This window comes from Rhinopithecus roxellana, chromosome 1, assembly GCF_007565055.1.
Source record: "Rhinopithecus roxellana isolate Shanxi Qingling chromosome 1, ASM756505v1, whole genome shotgun sequence".
In the NCBI taxonomy this organism is placed as follows: domain Eukaryota; kingdom Metazoa; phylum Chordata; class Mammalia; order Primates; family Cercopithecidae; genus Rhinopithecus; species Rhinopithecus roxellana.
In genome coordinates, this window is record NC_044549.1 from 186,758,919 (window position 1) to 186,775,392 (window position 16,474).

General features: G+C 45.9%; 1 protein-coding gene across 1 annotated transcript in view; it reads left to right on the forward strand.

Moving 5' to 3' along the window:
* Nucleotides 1–14,188, forward strand: part of ESYT3 (extended synaptotagmin 3) — a 51,070-nt gene extending 36,882 nt beyond the window's left edge. Inside the window, exons 9-23 of the mRNA XM_010363309.2 lie at nt 323–493; nt 1,328–1,410; nt 3,555–3,603; nt 4,122–4,211; nt 4,674–4,736; nt 4,838–4,900; nt 5,455–5,523; nt 6,073–6,159; nt 6,901–7,050; nt 8,393–8,889; nt 9,577–9,675; nt 10,221–10,352; nt 12,179–12,284; nt 12,399–12,448; nt 12,772–14,188. Of these exons, the coding sequence (XP_010361611.1) occupies nt 323–493; nt 1,328–1,410; nt 3,555–3,603; nt 4,122–4,211; nt 4,674–4,736; nt 4,838–4,900; nt 5,455–5,523; nt 6,073–6,159; nt 6,901–7,050; nt 8,393–8,889; nt 9,577–9,675; nt 10,221–10,352; nt 12,179–12,284; nt 12,399–12,448; nt 12,772–12,808 (1,746 nt within the window). The 3' untranslated portion in view covers nt 12,809–14,188. The remainder of the gene's footprint in view (nt 1–322; nt 494–1,327; nt 1,411–3,554; nt 3,604–4,121; nt 4,212–4,673; nt 4,737–4,837; nt 4,901–5,454; nt 5,524–6,072; nt 6,160–6,900; nt 7,051–8,392; nt 8,890–9,576; nt 9,676–10,220; nt 10,353–12,178; nt 12,285–12,398; nt 12,449–12,771) is intronic.
* Nucleotides 14,189–16,474: the final 2,286 nt, after the last annotated feature.

The window sequence follows — 16,474 nt, forward strand, 5'->3', positions numbered from 1 at the left end:
AAGGAGGAAGCTTCCTTAGGTGTCATGATTGTTGGCACAGGAGGGAGACAAACAGCTGCAGTTGTGTAAGCCATTCATGTGGCAGTTTGGAGGTAGGGAGTGGGGAGGCCAGTGGGCAGGGCATACTGATGGAGAGAGCCCTCCATCACTTGCTGTGTGTCCTTGGCCAGGTCACTGCTGTATCTGGCTTCTATCTCCCGGTCCAGACCATAGAGGGGGCAATGTGGGGGCAGCAGTGATCTCTGATGGCTTTAGCTCTGATACTCCAGGACCTGGAGGCCCCAGGAAGCAGCTGTGAGCCCTGGGCTTGGATATTTTCCAGGGAGTGATCAGAGTGCACTTGCTAGAGGCAGAGAAGCTGGCCCAGAAGGACAACTTCCTGGGGCTCCAAGGCAAGTCAGATCCCTACGCTAAGGTGAGCATTGGTCTGCAGCATTTCCGGAGTAGGACCATCTACAGGAACCTGAACCCCACCTGGAACGAGGTGTTTGAGGTAAGGGTCTTCTTGGCTGCTCCTGGAATCCCTTGAATCCCTTGATACCCTCCAGCCTTCACTCTGAGTCACGCTGGGCAGAGGCAATCCAGGGGCAACACTAGGCAGGGAGTAGGCCTTGGAGACAGGCAGGTCTGTGGGATTCCCGCTCCCATATCTACCAGGCTTCCAGAGTAGGTTACTCTGGCCCGACTAAAGGGCCAGCCTGAAGGCAAATTCCTACCTCCTTTCTCCTTCCAGTTTTGTTAGAAGTTTCCAAATCAAAGAGAAAGAGCCTTAGAGGCATTTCTGCTCCACTCCTCTCAACCTCCCCTGTCAGAGTCAAACATCAGGATCCTGAAGTTCTTCCTTCAGTTCAACCACAATCCCTACTGTTTGAAGGGTGGGACCCACAGCCTGTTAAGGCCCCCAGATTACACATCCTAGGTGACCCCTCTGAACTTCCCCTCCCAATACACCATCTGGATGCTTTGTTACATTTGGGGTGAGGCAGTGAAAGCAGGGGTACTAAAAGGCAGCTTGGGGCTTCCTGGTATTGCAGACCCACAGAGGGACAGGAGAATGTCATGAACAGGTGCTCTGGACACCACAGAGCCCATGCAGAACAAACAGCCACTGTCTCCTGGGCACCTGCTCTGCCATGGCTTACACATGTTTTCTCTAATCTTCTCTTCCCCCCACAGGGGAGGGACTTCACTCCCTTATGGGTGGGGTTCTCGAGGCACTGAGGAGATCAGGACCCTGCTAGCATTCTGAGCCACGATTTGGCTCCCCTTGGGTCATACATAAGGTCAGCTGTTGCCTGCAGGTCAAGACATCTCTTTTTCCTTCCAGTTCATGGTGTACGAAGTCCCTGGGCAGGACCTGGAGGTAGACCTGTATGATGAGGATACCGACAGGGATGACTTCCTGGGCAGGTGAGGAGGAGGGCGCACAGCTGGGCCTGGAGGCAGCCTTCCCTCCCTGTAGGGTGCTGGGCTGGGCCTTGGGACATAAATACCCTGCTCCTACCACTTAATGACTAGCAATCCTCTCTGGTCACCCTGACATGGTGACTGTGCCAGGCAACCTGCCTCACCATTCTACATTCCTACCACAAACCTTCCCAGATGTCTCCCAGGTGCCCAGCCCTGACCTAGGCCCTGGGGGGTACAGAGAGGACCCCAAGATTTGTATATTATGGCTCTGCTTTCTGCCTTCTTGATAATGTACGAAGTCCCCATTTGGAGTAGTGGACAAGGCTGGCATGGATGGCCAGATGCCCAGTTCCAAGGAACCCTGGGCCATGCTTTAGGGGGTAGAACCCAGCCCTTCAGGGGTATGGGAGGACTAAAATGATCAGGGTGGGGCTGGCTATCAAAATTTAAAACACATGTATTTTGATCCAGCAGTCCCACTTCCAGGATCTCCTATAAAATAAAAGCCCTAGTATCTGAAATGTTTATTACAGAACTATCCATAGAAGAAAAACAACACCCCCATCCCCTAAATGAATATCTAACCTCAGAGGACATTGGCTGAATGTTTGAATAAATTTTCCATTGCCAAACTACAGAATATTCTGCAGCTCTGAAAAACAAGTAGAATCTCTGTGTCTTAACCCGGAGGACACCCATTATGAAGTGGGGGAGAGCAGCTGGGCATAACATATCATTTGAGTCATCATCTGGGAGAGGAACCTTGAATGCGTATTTCTGCATGTGTTCATGTTAGCAGAGAAAGGCAGGCTCTTAACACCGCTTATCTCAGATGAGGAAGCAGAAAAGGCAGTTTTACCCACATTTTCAGATTCCTATGTTGTTTAGCTTATTTCCATGAACATGTAATTTTGAAAAGTGGAAACCAAACTGGGAGGGGCACAATCTGACAGTTTAAGAAACACGCAGAATCTGTGTGTATTAGCCTGGATGTTAACACACATAGATTCACCACTAGATGTTGCTGATCATTTTGTATTTTTATCTTGAAACAGTTGCAATTTTTGTAATGTTGCAGATTAGAAGTGTGGCTTGTGGGTCATGCTTTATGTATTAATAACTGATTTCAGGTGTGTTTTGAGCTTAAGCACATTTCTTACAGTTATATAGAATTACATTTTCCCCTCTGGTTATCAGGACCTTCTGGTTGGGCTTGGCTCAGGGTGAGTTAGGGGCAAGCTGTGGTGTGAGTGTTACCTCCTCTCACACACACATGCTGTGTTTGTCCATATTTTGCTGCTATAAAGGATACCCGAGGCCAGGTAATTTATAAAGAAAATAGGGTTATCTGGCTCATGGTTCTGCAGGCTGTACATGAAGCATAGTGGCAGCATTTACTCAGGGCAGAAAGTGAAGGGGGATCAGGTATGTCACATGGCAATAGAGAGAGAAAGCGCAAGAGGAATGAGAATGTCTTAGCTTGTTTTTAACAACCAGATCTTGCATGAGCTCATTACTGTGGGGAGGGCACCAAGCCATTCATGAGGGATCTGCCCCCATGACCTAAACGCCTCTCACTAGGCCCCGCCCACCTTTAACATTGGGGATCACATTTCAACATGAGATTTGGAGGGGACAGACATCCAAACTACATCACATGCCAACTATACTTACCCCTTGTAGGGCACCTGGGGTAGTTTTGGAAATGAAGGGGCATTTGGGGTTATTAACATGGCTGTGAGAGGTGGTGCCTCTGGCATTTAAAGGGCACAGGACCAGGCAGCCAAATTCCTGCCATGCATGGGTAGTTCTGCACAATGAAGAATCATCTCACTCAAAATGCTAGTTGCACTGTCATTGAGAAATCCAGAGGTGATGTGTCCAGCAGCCTCTGCTTATCCCCTCTGGGTATGGGAGCTCCCTTCCTCCCCAGGTAGCACACCCAATGGGAGCAGCCCTGATGGTAGGTAGTCTTTCCTTCACTCAAGCTGATGCTGGTCTCCCATTGGTTCCTTGGGGTGAGTAAGATTTTGTCTTAATGGCTGCACTCAGATATCTGAAAACAGAGTCCAGTGTGGGCCTCCATGCCCTCTGCTGCTTTCTTCCTCTGAACTGACCCAATCTCCTCTCCCTATATATTCCAGCCTGCAGATCTGCCTTGGAGATGTCATGACCAACAGAGTGGTGGATGAGGTACAGTTGGTGCTTGCAACCCTTGGGGGAGTTTCAAGGTAGCCCTTTCCTGTGGACATCTCTAGCAGGTTGCTTCAGCCCAGCTATTCCTATGCTGTGGCCCCCTCTGTGCTGGGCTGCACACATGTCCCTCCTCAGGGCAAGAGCTGGGTGAGGCACTGATGGCTCCAGGAAACTCCCCAGGGTATTCTCCAGGGCCCCAGCTGGAAGAAGTTTCCCTGGGAAATACCCACAGACTAAGGACCCCAGCAGGGGACAATCACACTATAGGGGAAGGCAGGCTGGGCCTGGGTTTTTTTTTTAATCTCACAGCGTAGCACTTCTGTCTTCCTATAACCACATCTCCCAGTCCCTCTGAGCCCAGAGCATACCCTGTCTGGGCTGGTCCACCTTTTCCCATACTAGGACTGGGTTTCCCTGTCCCTACTAGGATACCAGGTCCCAGGACTGGGCTGCCCAGAGAGCATCAGTAGCATCTCCCTGGCCCTTGCCCTGAGCTTTCCGCCCCTGCCCCACAGTGGTTTGTCCTGAATGACACAACCAGCGGGCATCTGCACCTGCGGCTGGAGTGGCTTTCATTGCTTACCGACCAGGAAGCTCTGACCGAGGTGAGTGTGGGGTGTCAAGGGCTCCCTAGCAGAAAGGTGGAGGAGCACACGTGCCAGCTGTGTGCAGGTGGAGGGAGGGAGGGAGATGATGCCCCCTGTTCTTGCTCACCTCCTGAAGAACATGTCACTTAGCCCGTCTCCACACAGGGCAGCTCCTGATGGCTCTCAGCAAATGTCCTCTGAGCATCTCCATCATCTTTAGATGATGGGGTTCTTAGAACTCTGTGTCAATGCCTGTCCTCCCAGTTCACAGGGAAATCCACTCAGTGTCTAACTTGAATCTGTCATGCACCAGTTATATTCCTAACCTCAACAAAAGGCTAGGTTGTGAGATGTCCTCCAGCAGCTAGTCTGGAGTGTGAGGGCTAGCTGACTTTCTTCTGCCATGAGTAGGCTTCTCCAAAACCAGTCTTTCTCTCCTGCTGCTGGGAGTACCCAGTGAGGGTCTGTGTCTGTTTGCAGGACCATGGTGGCTTTTCCACTGCCATTCTCGTGGTCTTCTTGGAGAGCGCCTGCAACTTGCCGGTGAGTAGTGACATGTCCAGAGTGTCACACATACGCAACAAAGTGCCCATCACTTTCAAATTGTCCTGTGTTGCTTTAACCCCGTTATTCCTGTGCTGCAGAGAAACCCTTTTGACTACCTGAATGGTGAATATCGAGCCAAAAAACTCTCCAGGTTTGCCAGAGTGAGTGAGTATGTGGCTAAAAACTCCAGGGAGGGCATATCACAGCTTCTCTCCCCAGAGTAACCACAACCCCTTGTCTTCTGGGCCACAGTCTGTGCACACATAGCCTAGGGATAACAAGAGGTGCTGATTGTGGAGTCTACTATGTGCCAGGCACTAGGCTTGGCAACTCATCCCCCACATTTGTTATCCCTGAGTCTCATGATGACTGTGTCATTCATTTTTATTACCATTTTTTGGGTCGCACAGCTAAGAGGAGGAGCCAAAACTTGATTCCACTCTGTTTTCATAGCCCCAGGGAACAAGAGGCTGTGCCTGGCCAGGCCCAGCTCTGGCTTCTGGTCTTTTAACTTGGAACTGCTTTCTGGGGTTGGTACTGTCCTGGGGCTTACACAGTAATGACAGCCCAGGGGACTGGAGCATTAGCTTTCTCTCAAAGAGAGGTAATTGGGTGGTCCCAGTTCCCCCAAATGCTCCTGGGGGTTGGGGGTAGGACTGTCTCAAGCTGATCCTGACTATGCCACCTTCACTGTTACGGATTTGATTCCTCACAGAACAAGGTCAGCAAAGACCCTTCTTCCTATGTCAAACTATCTGTAGGCAAGAAGACACATACAAGTAAGGTAAGACAGCTTGGTGTGTGGCCCTGGGGTAAGGAAACAAGGACCCAGCCCTTCTCAGGGAGAGAGGCAAAAGGGACGGGAATTAACTTATGGTGAATGCCTAGGCGGCACTTGATGTTATTTAGTCTTCAGAATAACCTCACAGAATAGTTTTATAGTTCAAGAATCTGAGGATCAGAGAGAAATGACTTGACCAAGGACACGGAACTAGGGTTCAAGTGTGGGCATGGTTCTGAAGCCTGTGTCCTTTCCACCAATCATGAATGTTCTCAGTCCAGCAGCCGAAATTCTGTTGGCTTCTCCTCTCCTGAAGTGAGCTCTAAGGCCAATATGATTTTCAGCTCCCCTGTAAAACTTCCTGGCAAACCACTCCCTGCCTTTGAGTGTGGTTGTCCTGTCCTAGTGCCTCCCATGAGCTGTAGTGTGTTTGGGTCTGATCTCAGGGCAAATAGGTAAGGTTCCCAATGGTGGCCAGTGGTAGCAGAGGGTGCTGGTATCCAGCTCTGCCCAACCTAACCCTTCAATGATCTCTCCCTCTTCTGTTCCCAGACTTGTCCCCACAACAAGGACCCTGTCTGGAGCCAGGTTTTCTCCTTCTTTGTGCACAATGTGGCCACTGAGCAGCTCCATCTGAAGGTTTGCTGGACGATGGGCTCTTGAAACAGAGTTAAGAGGTTTCTAAGCCAGGCAGGGTGGGAAGCTTGAAGTGCACCTTGAGCAGGTTCTCCTGGCAGTGTTTAAAGTCAGGCCCTTTTATGTGAGAGAGGACACTGAGGCCCCATAAGGCCTCATCTCCTTGAGGCTAGTGCCTGAGGTCATTGTATAGGGGGATGTGGGAGGATAAATCCTCAAGTCCCTTGACCTTCCCTGCAAAAGGATCTTTATATTTGCTACACAGCATCCAGAGAAGCCTGTGCTGGAATCTACACAGGACATTAATAATGGTGCACTTTAAAAAACATATATTTCATTTAATCTTCACAAAAGATCTGTAGAGTGAGCAGAGAGAGGCAAAAACAATGTCTTGTCCAAGATCTCATGACCAACAAGTGGTGGAGCTGGGATCTTTTGGGGTCCTGAGCCCTGCCTGGAGAGCAGCACAGCTCATCAGTCCCCAAAGCCCTCTGACTCTGGGAATTTAACAGACTAAGCTCATACAGATCATAATTGCCTCTTACTCTGAGTCAGTATCTTCCCTGACAGAAGACAAGGATCAGGTCTGGCCTGATCCCATTCTAGTTTTCAGAATAGGACCAGATGCCCACAGAAGCACATTATAGACTGAAGTAACTCCAAACTTGGCTGGGGCCCAGATACTAGTAGTGGTGTGGTTGGGGCTTGGTTATCCTCTTATTTTGTGACTGGCCCACTGCCCAGGTGCTTGATGATGACCAGGAGTATGCTCTGGGAATGCTGGACGTCCCCCTGTGCCAGATCCTCCCCTATGCTAACCTCACTCTTGAGCAGCGCTTTCAGCTGGACCACTCAGGCCTGGACAGCCTCATCTCCATGAGGCTGGTGCTTCGGGTAAATCTCTCTTGTCCCCTGGGGGAGGGGAGGAATAGAGCTCTGGCAGTGGAGCAGGGTGAACTGCCCCAGCACTAAGCACCTGCTCTGTGCCTGGAAGAAGCCAGGAGATGGAGTCATGTTTTTCATCAATTTTGAAATACTGAATGGGAGCAAGTCAATATTTGAAGAGATACTGGCTCTTCAAATATTGCCTCTCTTCCATTCTTAAATTCCTCTTTCTAGAATTTTCTAAATGTACCTTCTCATCTATCCTCCATGTCTCTTGACTTCACCTAAATATTTCCCATCTCTGTATTCATGGTGGTACATTCTAATTCCCTCAGAGCTATCTTCCAGGCCACTAATTCTTTCTTTGGCTATGCCTTGTTTGCTGTTTAACCTGTTCATGGTTTTTTCAATGGTGATTTTTCATTTCTAGTCTTTTCCAAATCTATTTGGTATTTTCTCATAGCATTTTATTATCTTCTCATGTTTATATTCCATCTTTGGTCATTTGAAAATATGTTACAATGTATTAATATGTATGTTCTATTATTTGAAGATCTTGGGAATTAAATTTTGATGTTTGTTTTGTCTGTTGATGCTTTTTGATGGTGACTCATTTCTGTTTCATAACTTGGATTGCAAACATATGTTCAGTGTTCCTTTATGACCTGGATTGAGGTTGTTCTCTTCCAAGGAGTTTCTGCTTTTGCTGCAGCCCAGTACCTCAGGTACATTACAAACCTGAGTCCATTTTTATGTACATTTCTTAACCTTGGATTTCAAGATCCCATAGATAGCTCATATTTATACTCAAAATTCATATGAGGACAGGCCTATGAGGTGTCATGTCATTAGGGAAGACTTTGTCCCCTCAACCAGAGTACAGGCTGTGACAAACACATGTTCTTGTCATCAGTCTTTGCCGGTAGGCAGAATAATTTTTACCCTAAACTACTTTTTTAACTAAAGAGATCCCACCTTCATGGGTCTTCCCTTCAGCTCCTAGCCTCACAGCCTCTCTTCTCCTAACTCCCTGAATTCCGAGGTTGATATACAACCCTAGCAAAGCTTAACTTTTATTTTTCAGATTTTCTTTTTTAAACGGAATTATCCTTATTTTCTTGTGAATTTGGCTATGCATTTCAAAGGATATTTGCTTCATTTTATTTGGCATTTCTAACAAGTTTTTCAGAATGTTTGGAACACCATATGTTACTAGAAATGGAAGTTCCCTAGGAAGGGTCTTTATAATTCACAACTGAGGGGAAAGGGGGAATGAGAAACAGTGGCTGAGGTTGTGGAAGTGGTGACCCAGCTCATAAGCCACCCTGTTATCTATCTTATCTGCTTGCAGTTCCTGCAAGTGGAGGAACGAGAGCTGGGGAGCCCATACACAGGACCTGAAGCCCTAAAGAAAGGCCCTCTGCTCATCAAGAAGGTGGCTACCAACCAGGATCCCAAAGCCCCACCTCAGGAAGAAGGCCCTACAGATTTGCCTTGTCCCCCAGACCCTGCTTCTGATACTAAGGACACATCCAAGAGTACCACAGCCACCACCAGTGCTACCACCGTTGCCACTGAGCCCACACCCCAAGAGACAGGCCCAGAGCCTAAAGGCAAGGACAGTGCCAAAAGGTTCTGTGAGCCCATGGGGGAGAAGAAGAGTTCAGCCACCATCTTCCTGACTGTCCCGGGTCCCCACTCTCCAGGGCCCATCAAGTCACCCAGACCCATGAAATGCCCTGCCTCCCCATTCGCATGGCCGCCCAAGAGGCTGCCTCCCAGCATGTCCTCGCTCAACTCCTTGGCCTCTTCTTGCTTTGACCTGGCAGATAGCAGCCTCAACATTGAGTATGCACCTCTCTGCTTAATCTTTTCTAAAATCGTCTGTATGAAAAATACCTCACTGGATGGAAAAGTAGATATGAAGTTACATTTCTATGCAAGTTGTTTTTTCACAAAATATCTTCCTAAGAGGCAGCATGGTGTGGTAGAGAACACAGGAGGAGGGAGAGAGAGCCAAACAGGCTGGTTATGGCTCTAGCTGTGTACTGACTATAAAATAGATGCTGGACTCTGGTTGGTAAGGTCCCTTCCAGCAGAACCATTTCCTGAATTCTAAAGAATTATAAACTGGGATGACATGGAAAGCTTAATATGTAGAATTACATAACAAATGGCTGTCATTTATGAAGAGTTTACTATGGGCTTAGCATGTTATCTGATTTAATTCAACCTTCACAATAACCCTACAAGATGGAACTATCATAAAAGTTTAATAAATTCATTCAAGGCCCCAAAAGGAATCATGATACAAAGGGAGATCCCACTTCAGGGTTCCCGTTCTTCCTACTGTGAAGTAGGATAATTATACATGAATGCTGGATAGAACTGAATTCCAACTGAAAGTAAACTCACTGCAAATTATTATCCCACATGGCTCTATGCTCCTCAAGCAGGAATGCTTTGTCTTTCGGGGTGGGGGAAGAGGGCCAATGCCTGTTACGGCAAGAGAAGTGACGGGCTCTTTCTTTACAGAGGCGGAGACCCCAGGCGACGGCAGCTGGGCGAGATTCAGCTCACAGTGCGCTATGTGTGTCTGCGGCGCTGCCTCAGCGTGCTAATCAATGGCTGCAGGTAAAGGGATTCTAGAGCCAGGGAGGTCCTTTGGGAGCATCAGGTGACCATAAATCAGAGTAGGGACACTCAGAGCAATGAACAGGGCACATAGTCCCAAGATAACACTTTGGGGGAAAAAAATGAGATTTGAAGGCCTGAACACTGTAATCAAGTCCTCAAAGGGGCACTCTGGCCATCATTCTTCAGTGGTGCTAATGGGCTCAAGAGCCAAGGGCTTTGCTCAGATGCAACCACTGCAAGACTGTCTGGAGTGGCTGGTAGCCAGTACATTTTCCAAGTGAAAATCTCCAACTTCCCTTAGAAGGAAAGTACTTGCTCTACTCCAAGCTTTATGAAGATGCATGTTTTCAAAATCATGCATCTGATATTTTGTCCTCTAAATTCTACAGAGTATTACTTTTGATCATCAGGGCCACTGAGCATTTTTATCCTCAAGCGTATCTAATGCTGAATGGCTAATACAGCCTTCTCTCAAATGAGTATTTGCAGTGTTTGAAAACCAGGGGCCTTTTTTTTTCCTAATGTCTTTGACACCCAATCAGAAACCTGACACCATGTACCAGCAGTGGAGCTGATCCCTACGTCCGTGTCTACTTGTTGCCAGAAAGGAAGTGGGCATGTCGTAAGAAGACTTCAGTGAAGCGGAAGACCTTGGAACCTCTGTTTGATGAGACGTAAGTGGGCTGGTAGCCTGCCTAGAGTGCCTCATCCATTCAAGTATTTGCCAAGTACCTGTTATGTTGCCTGGCAGCCTATGGCTGAACAAGACAACATAGTCTATGACTTCATGAAGCTTCTGTACTTTGGTGGGAAAAAATGGAGTGCCAGAGAAGTTTATCAAAATGGCTACCTATATTTACTGCTCATAGAGGCTAAAGTGTTCCTGAACATGGAATGTTCCCTATTCTTTCTGTTTAAATGAGGTCTCTCTGGTAGTAAAAAGATTTGAATCTGTTCAAATAACATTCCTTGAGTCTAATGACCTAAAATTTCCTTTAAAGCTTGAAGCTCTTTGGCCTGTCTTCCCTCCTGCAACAAAACATAGGTGACAGGTGGAGAAGATACCCTCCCCTTCTCCACAAAGGCTTGTCCACCTGTGTCCTTGGAGACAAAGGTGACTCTGATCATATTAATTGCTTTTGATGGGCCAGTGGTGGCAAATCTTATCCCAAATATTTTTATTCTTAGAAGTCTGAATCTCATCAGCGTGTACCTTCTGCTTCAGGGTTCTAAAAAGACATTTCTAGCCAGCTTAGGAAAATATTACATCTCATAATTTTCCTGGCCAATAACTTTTTCAAAAAGGGTTACACTGAGTCCTCTTTGGGCCATGTCTAAGAACTAGTATGTTCCTTTAACAGCTACACTTTGAGTTCATCAGTATCAAGAAAAGGGTATGAGGAAGAGAGAGACTATTCATTCAACATTTACTGAATGCTTTATGCCAGGCACCATCCTATACTCTAGAGCCACACAAGTAAGATATTTTGCCCTCAAAGGAAGCTCTGACATAATTATAAAAAGATGTCAAAATTGTGGTGTGGTGGCTACTACATGGCTAAGGGATTAAAAAAAATTATGTGGGAATATAGGAGGGAAGAGGTTTAACATTTGACTTTTCTGACAAACCTAAACCTGTTAATAATTCTCAAAAGTATGACAGCAAGATAAGCCTGGACTATCTGGAAGGCAGAGCTGGCAACCTCCACCCTAAAAATAAACCTAAAAGAGGTTTCCTCTGCCTTACTCCATAGGAGGTGGCCACTATTTTCCACACAACTGCAGCAAACCTAACTGTTCAGTGTTCTAGCCCTTAGCTGGTGAGAAAAAACTGAGAAGGGGGTTGAGGTGGTCCTATGAATAAGTACTATTCAGGGTGAGGAGGGCCAGCTAAAAGAGTGGTAGCCAGGGCCGGGCATGGTGGCTCACGTCTGTAATCCCAGCACTTTGGGAGGCTGCGGCAGGTGGATTATCTGAGGTCGGGAGTTCGAGACCTGCCTGACCAACATGGTGAAACCCTGTCTTTACTAAAAACACAAAAAATTAGCCAGGTGTGGTGGCGCATGCCTGTAATCCCAGCTACTCAGGAGGCTGAGGCAGAAGAATTGATTGAACCCAGGAGGCGGAGGTTGTGGTGAGCCAAGATCATGCCACTGCACTCCAGCCTGGGCGACAGAGTGAAACTCCATCTCAAAAAAAAAAAAAAAAGAGGGGTAGCAAGGGTAGAATTGGAGAAAGATAGATGCAAACTAAGCCACAGCAGTCCGAGGCACTTCTAGGCAAACAGCCTCTTAATACTTCTGGGTTTTGTGAACAACACTGGACAGTGATTATCTGTAATAATGAAACATTGTGAGTAGTTATGAGCCAGTCCTGCTCTAGGTGCTCCTAATAGTCTGTATCTTCTGTTTTAGTAGGGAAATGGATGAAGCACTTTAGATTTTCAAGAAAACTGAATGAAATGCGTAATTCTCACTTCCTGACTTTTTGCTTCCTAAAGATTTGAATTTTTTGTTCCCATGGAAGAAGTAAAGAAGAGGTCACTAGATGTTGCAGTGAAAAATAGTAGACCACTTGGCTCACACAGAAGAAAGGAGTTAGGAAAAGTAAGTACAACAGAGATTTGATATACCAAGGAGATTATGATCAATTTGCTTTATCCCAATTTCTTTCCTTAATGCAGTGTTTTGGAGGGAAACTAATTATTTGTGATTATTTAGGTACTGATTGACTTATCAAAAGAAGATCTGATTAAGGGCTTTTCACAGTGGTAAGTGTGCCCTTTCATTTTATTACTGTTATCCTGCTATTCAAGACAGTTTTCCCTTTTCAGTACTATTTCAGCTACTTTGGTTATCAAGAAGGGAGAGAGATGAATACCTTTATTTAAGGCTTTACTGCCTGCAGACCTCACTGATACCCTAAAAGACACCTGTAAACTCTAGCCTTAACCCTGAACCCTGGCTGGCCAACTTACAGAGACAGGTTCTGTTGGTCTTACAGAGGCCCAGGCAGGCAGGACTAGGCAGTTTGTCCTGTTACCACAACACACTGTCATTACTAACGTTAAGTCCAAACCTAACTGTCTTACAGGTACGAGCTGACTCCAAATGGACAGCCCAGAAGCTGATGATGAGAATCCTTATCACTCACCTTTATATTGAAATGTGTATATATGTATATATATTTTTCCTTTGGATCACTTACATCAAATATATGTAGTTTGTCATTTAAATCAGAACCACTTGAAATTATACATTCTTGTGTGGAATTTAACTGCATGACTGAATAGCATAAGGAAGAGGTTATTTAAAAGCAAGAACTACTTTTTTTGGTTGGATTTTTTTGTTCAAGTCCCGCAAGAAATGATATATTTGTGCCTACTAAATTATCCAAACCTCAGTGGTTACCTTTCACTTTTAGTAGGTAATTGTATACCATCTGATTTAGGACTTACCTGAATGTATGTACCAGAAAGTATCCTGCCCCTGGCATAGGGGCTGGGGGAGATCTGTTTCTGGAGCCACTACCAGCATTCCTGGGCAGTGACTGGCCAAAGGGAAGTCACTTTTTTATGGAAACAGAAAGTGACCCAACTCAAAACTGCCAAGAGCTAACACTGCCAAAGCCCTTCTGGCTGCCACCTGTGGTACTTGTATGCCTGGAGATTTGTTCTTTTATTTGACCTGGAGCTAAAAATGTTATTTCCCTACTGGCAAAAATGTTATACTGATATACTTAAATACCTTGAGTTAAATACTCTTGTGTAGTCTACGGGCCAAATTCCAGCATGTAGCATTATTTCCCTAGGAAAATGCAAACCAAGTTCCAAACCCAGGTCTATGTCTGACTCTCATAGCAAAGCACTGGAGACTGCTGAAGAGTTTCACCGTCAGAGAAAAGGAAGCTTTCAGATAAGTTTAGGCTACTAAACTTTTCTAAAGAGACGGTTAGTTCACCTAAATGACATGTTAAAAGCAAAATATATAAATTATATACTTAAACAAGTGCCTCTTTTACATTTCAGACTTTACAAGACCAAATATACTTCTCATCCCCTCTAACATTCCTGGACCTCCTTTTCTCTCTTACTGACTTAGACGTCTGACACTACCTGCCATCAGTTTTCTGTCTCTGCCACTGCCTTCACTGCCACTTTTCTGAAGCAGGGCAGCATTCAAAAACAAAGCTTTTGTCATGTTACTCTTATTCCAGTTTTCTGCCACCTTATTCACATGCAGATGTTCTATTCCAGAACAGTCCAAATACTATGCTCTGCCGACTCAAGTCCTGTCTCAAACCTATTTCCTTTATTAAGTCAATCAATAGTGAAATGGCCTCTTCCCACCGCCTGTAGCATTTACTGCTGATACTGAGTATTTTCCATTTTAATAGTTCCCAGCCTTTGTAACACTAAGTTTTAAGAAATGTTGTGGCTGGGCGCGGTGGCTCAAGCCTGTAATCCCAGCACTTTGGGAGGCCGAGACGGGCGGATCACGAGGTCAGGAGATCGAGACCATCCTGGCTAACACGGTGAAACCCCGTCTCTACTAAAAAATACAAAAAACTAGCTGGGCGAGGTGGCGGGCGCCTGTAGTCCCAGCTACTCCAGAGGCTGAGGCAGGAGAATGACGTAAACCCTGGGAGGCGGAGCTTGCAGTGAGCTGAGATCCGGCCACTGCACTCCAGCCCGGGCGACAGAGCGAGACTCCATCTCAAAAAAATGTTCTTTAGGCACCTGCTAAGGTTACATGCTAAGCAGCTACTTATATTTGGTATTTAATATTTGTTTACTCTCCAACTGAACAGTAGGGAACAAAATTCAAGCTACTTGAATTGTTTTTCACCCTCATCACCCTTGACTGTGTTAAGTACATAGAAGATGCATGGTGAAATCTGTTTCTGCTGAGGTTTCTATTTTAAATGGCAAATTCTCATAATAAAATGGAGCATTGATGCCTATCCTGTCTACCTCATGATGGCATTCTAATTGTTCCCTAAATAGACAAGTGCCTTGAAAATGGAGAAGCACCAGAGAAATAAGGGAATGTATCATATGTACATCTGAAACAGCCACCCTAAAACAGCTAATCAAAATGGCAGATAAGTGAAAACCTACCCCTCTTCTTCAAAACTCAAACCACAAACATTTATTTTAAACATGGTCAATTGAACCATTTTGATTTTTTTTTTTTTTTTTTTTTTTAAATCTGAGATAGAGTCTCACTCTGTCTCCCAAGCTGGAGTGCAGTGGCATGATCTCGGCTCACTGCAAGCTTGGCCTCCCGGGTTCACACCATTTTCCTGCCTCAGCCTTCCGAGCAGCTGGGACTGCAGGCACCCGCCACCACACCTGGCTAATTTTTTGTATTTTTAGTAGAGACGGGGTTTCACTGTGTTAGCCAGGATGGTCTTGATCTCCTGACCTCATGATCCACCCGCCTCAGCCTCCCAAAATGCTGGGATTACAGGCCTGAGCCACCGTGCCTGGCCAATTGAACCATTTTTACCTGTATCAGGCAACACAGGTAAATTCCTGGTGATGGTCTAAAGAGGAGTTAAAATGTTGAAGGGAACCAGAATTTTAGTACACACCACACAGAAGGCAAGGTTATATAGGCACTGTGTAAGGGGCAGGGAGCCTGAAAAGTTGGTAATACCTTGGCTGCCACTGAGGACAAGAATTGGTTTTCAGCAGTGGGTGGAAACAGTCAGCTAATATGCAGGAGCATAGGGTCTGAAGTTAACATCAACTTGCTGCAAAAACCCCCAAACCTAGGAAGGAATGTGAATATTGGTTTCGAACCTGGAATCCTGTGAAGCCTTGATGGAGGCAACCATAAAATTGGCCCCACAGGATTGCCACTCATATCCAGGGTACATGTGTGACAACTGCAGCAGATAACTGTCACTAAAGGGAAACTCACGGGCAAAACTTATGAAACAAAACAAAAACAGACTTTAAAAAAATATAAGGTGCACAGGAATATCAAACTGAAAAATAGCCATAGATAATATTTCAGCAAGAAGGAAAATGTACCAGTAAGGCAGAAATAGCATGTGAGAAGCAGTGGAGAGCAAAAAAAATCTGTAAAATACGTTGGCGAACCTAAGCAAGTTTTGATTGTTCACAAGATATAAACAACCAAAGATTTTTGCAAGGGTTCAGAAACACAGTAGAACTAAAATGCTAGTACTAACAACTAAGAAGGGGCAGCTAGGCTGATTCAGAAGAAAGTATTCAAGACCATACCTTATTTAGGAAGCTAAAGATACTTACCTTAAAAATTTAACTGTGAGTGAGTCAGTAACGAATTCATTACCTCTCAGCTTCAAATTGACGTCTGTCTCCGTTGCCTTTCCCCGGCGGGCTTGATATTTGGCTTTGCCAATAGGGGGTGATGGAAGGACACTGCAGGGCTACAGCAGGAAGAAGGGGCTTTTCTTCTGATGTTTTCCATGGCTGCTAGCTAACTGGTGTATAGAGCTGTTCTCAATCACCTACGTACCCCACAGTTAACCCTTGGCTAATGCCCTAAGAACCATGGCCTTCGTGTTTTATCAGCAGGCAACACCTTTTGGCAAGTTTCTTAGCCACAAGTGGGTTGCATGGTCCTATGGCTGCCAGAGGAAATCTAAATCTCAGCCTGGTAGGAAGGCACTTAGTTTCTAACCTCCTTTCTTGTTCACTCTCCCTTACCCCTGGGGGGAAGGATCTGCATCCCGAAGTTGATACTCTGTATCCCCTAGAGTCCACTTCTACCCCGTTTAGTAGTAAACACCACAAGAATTGCTA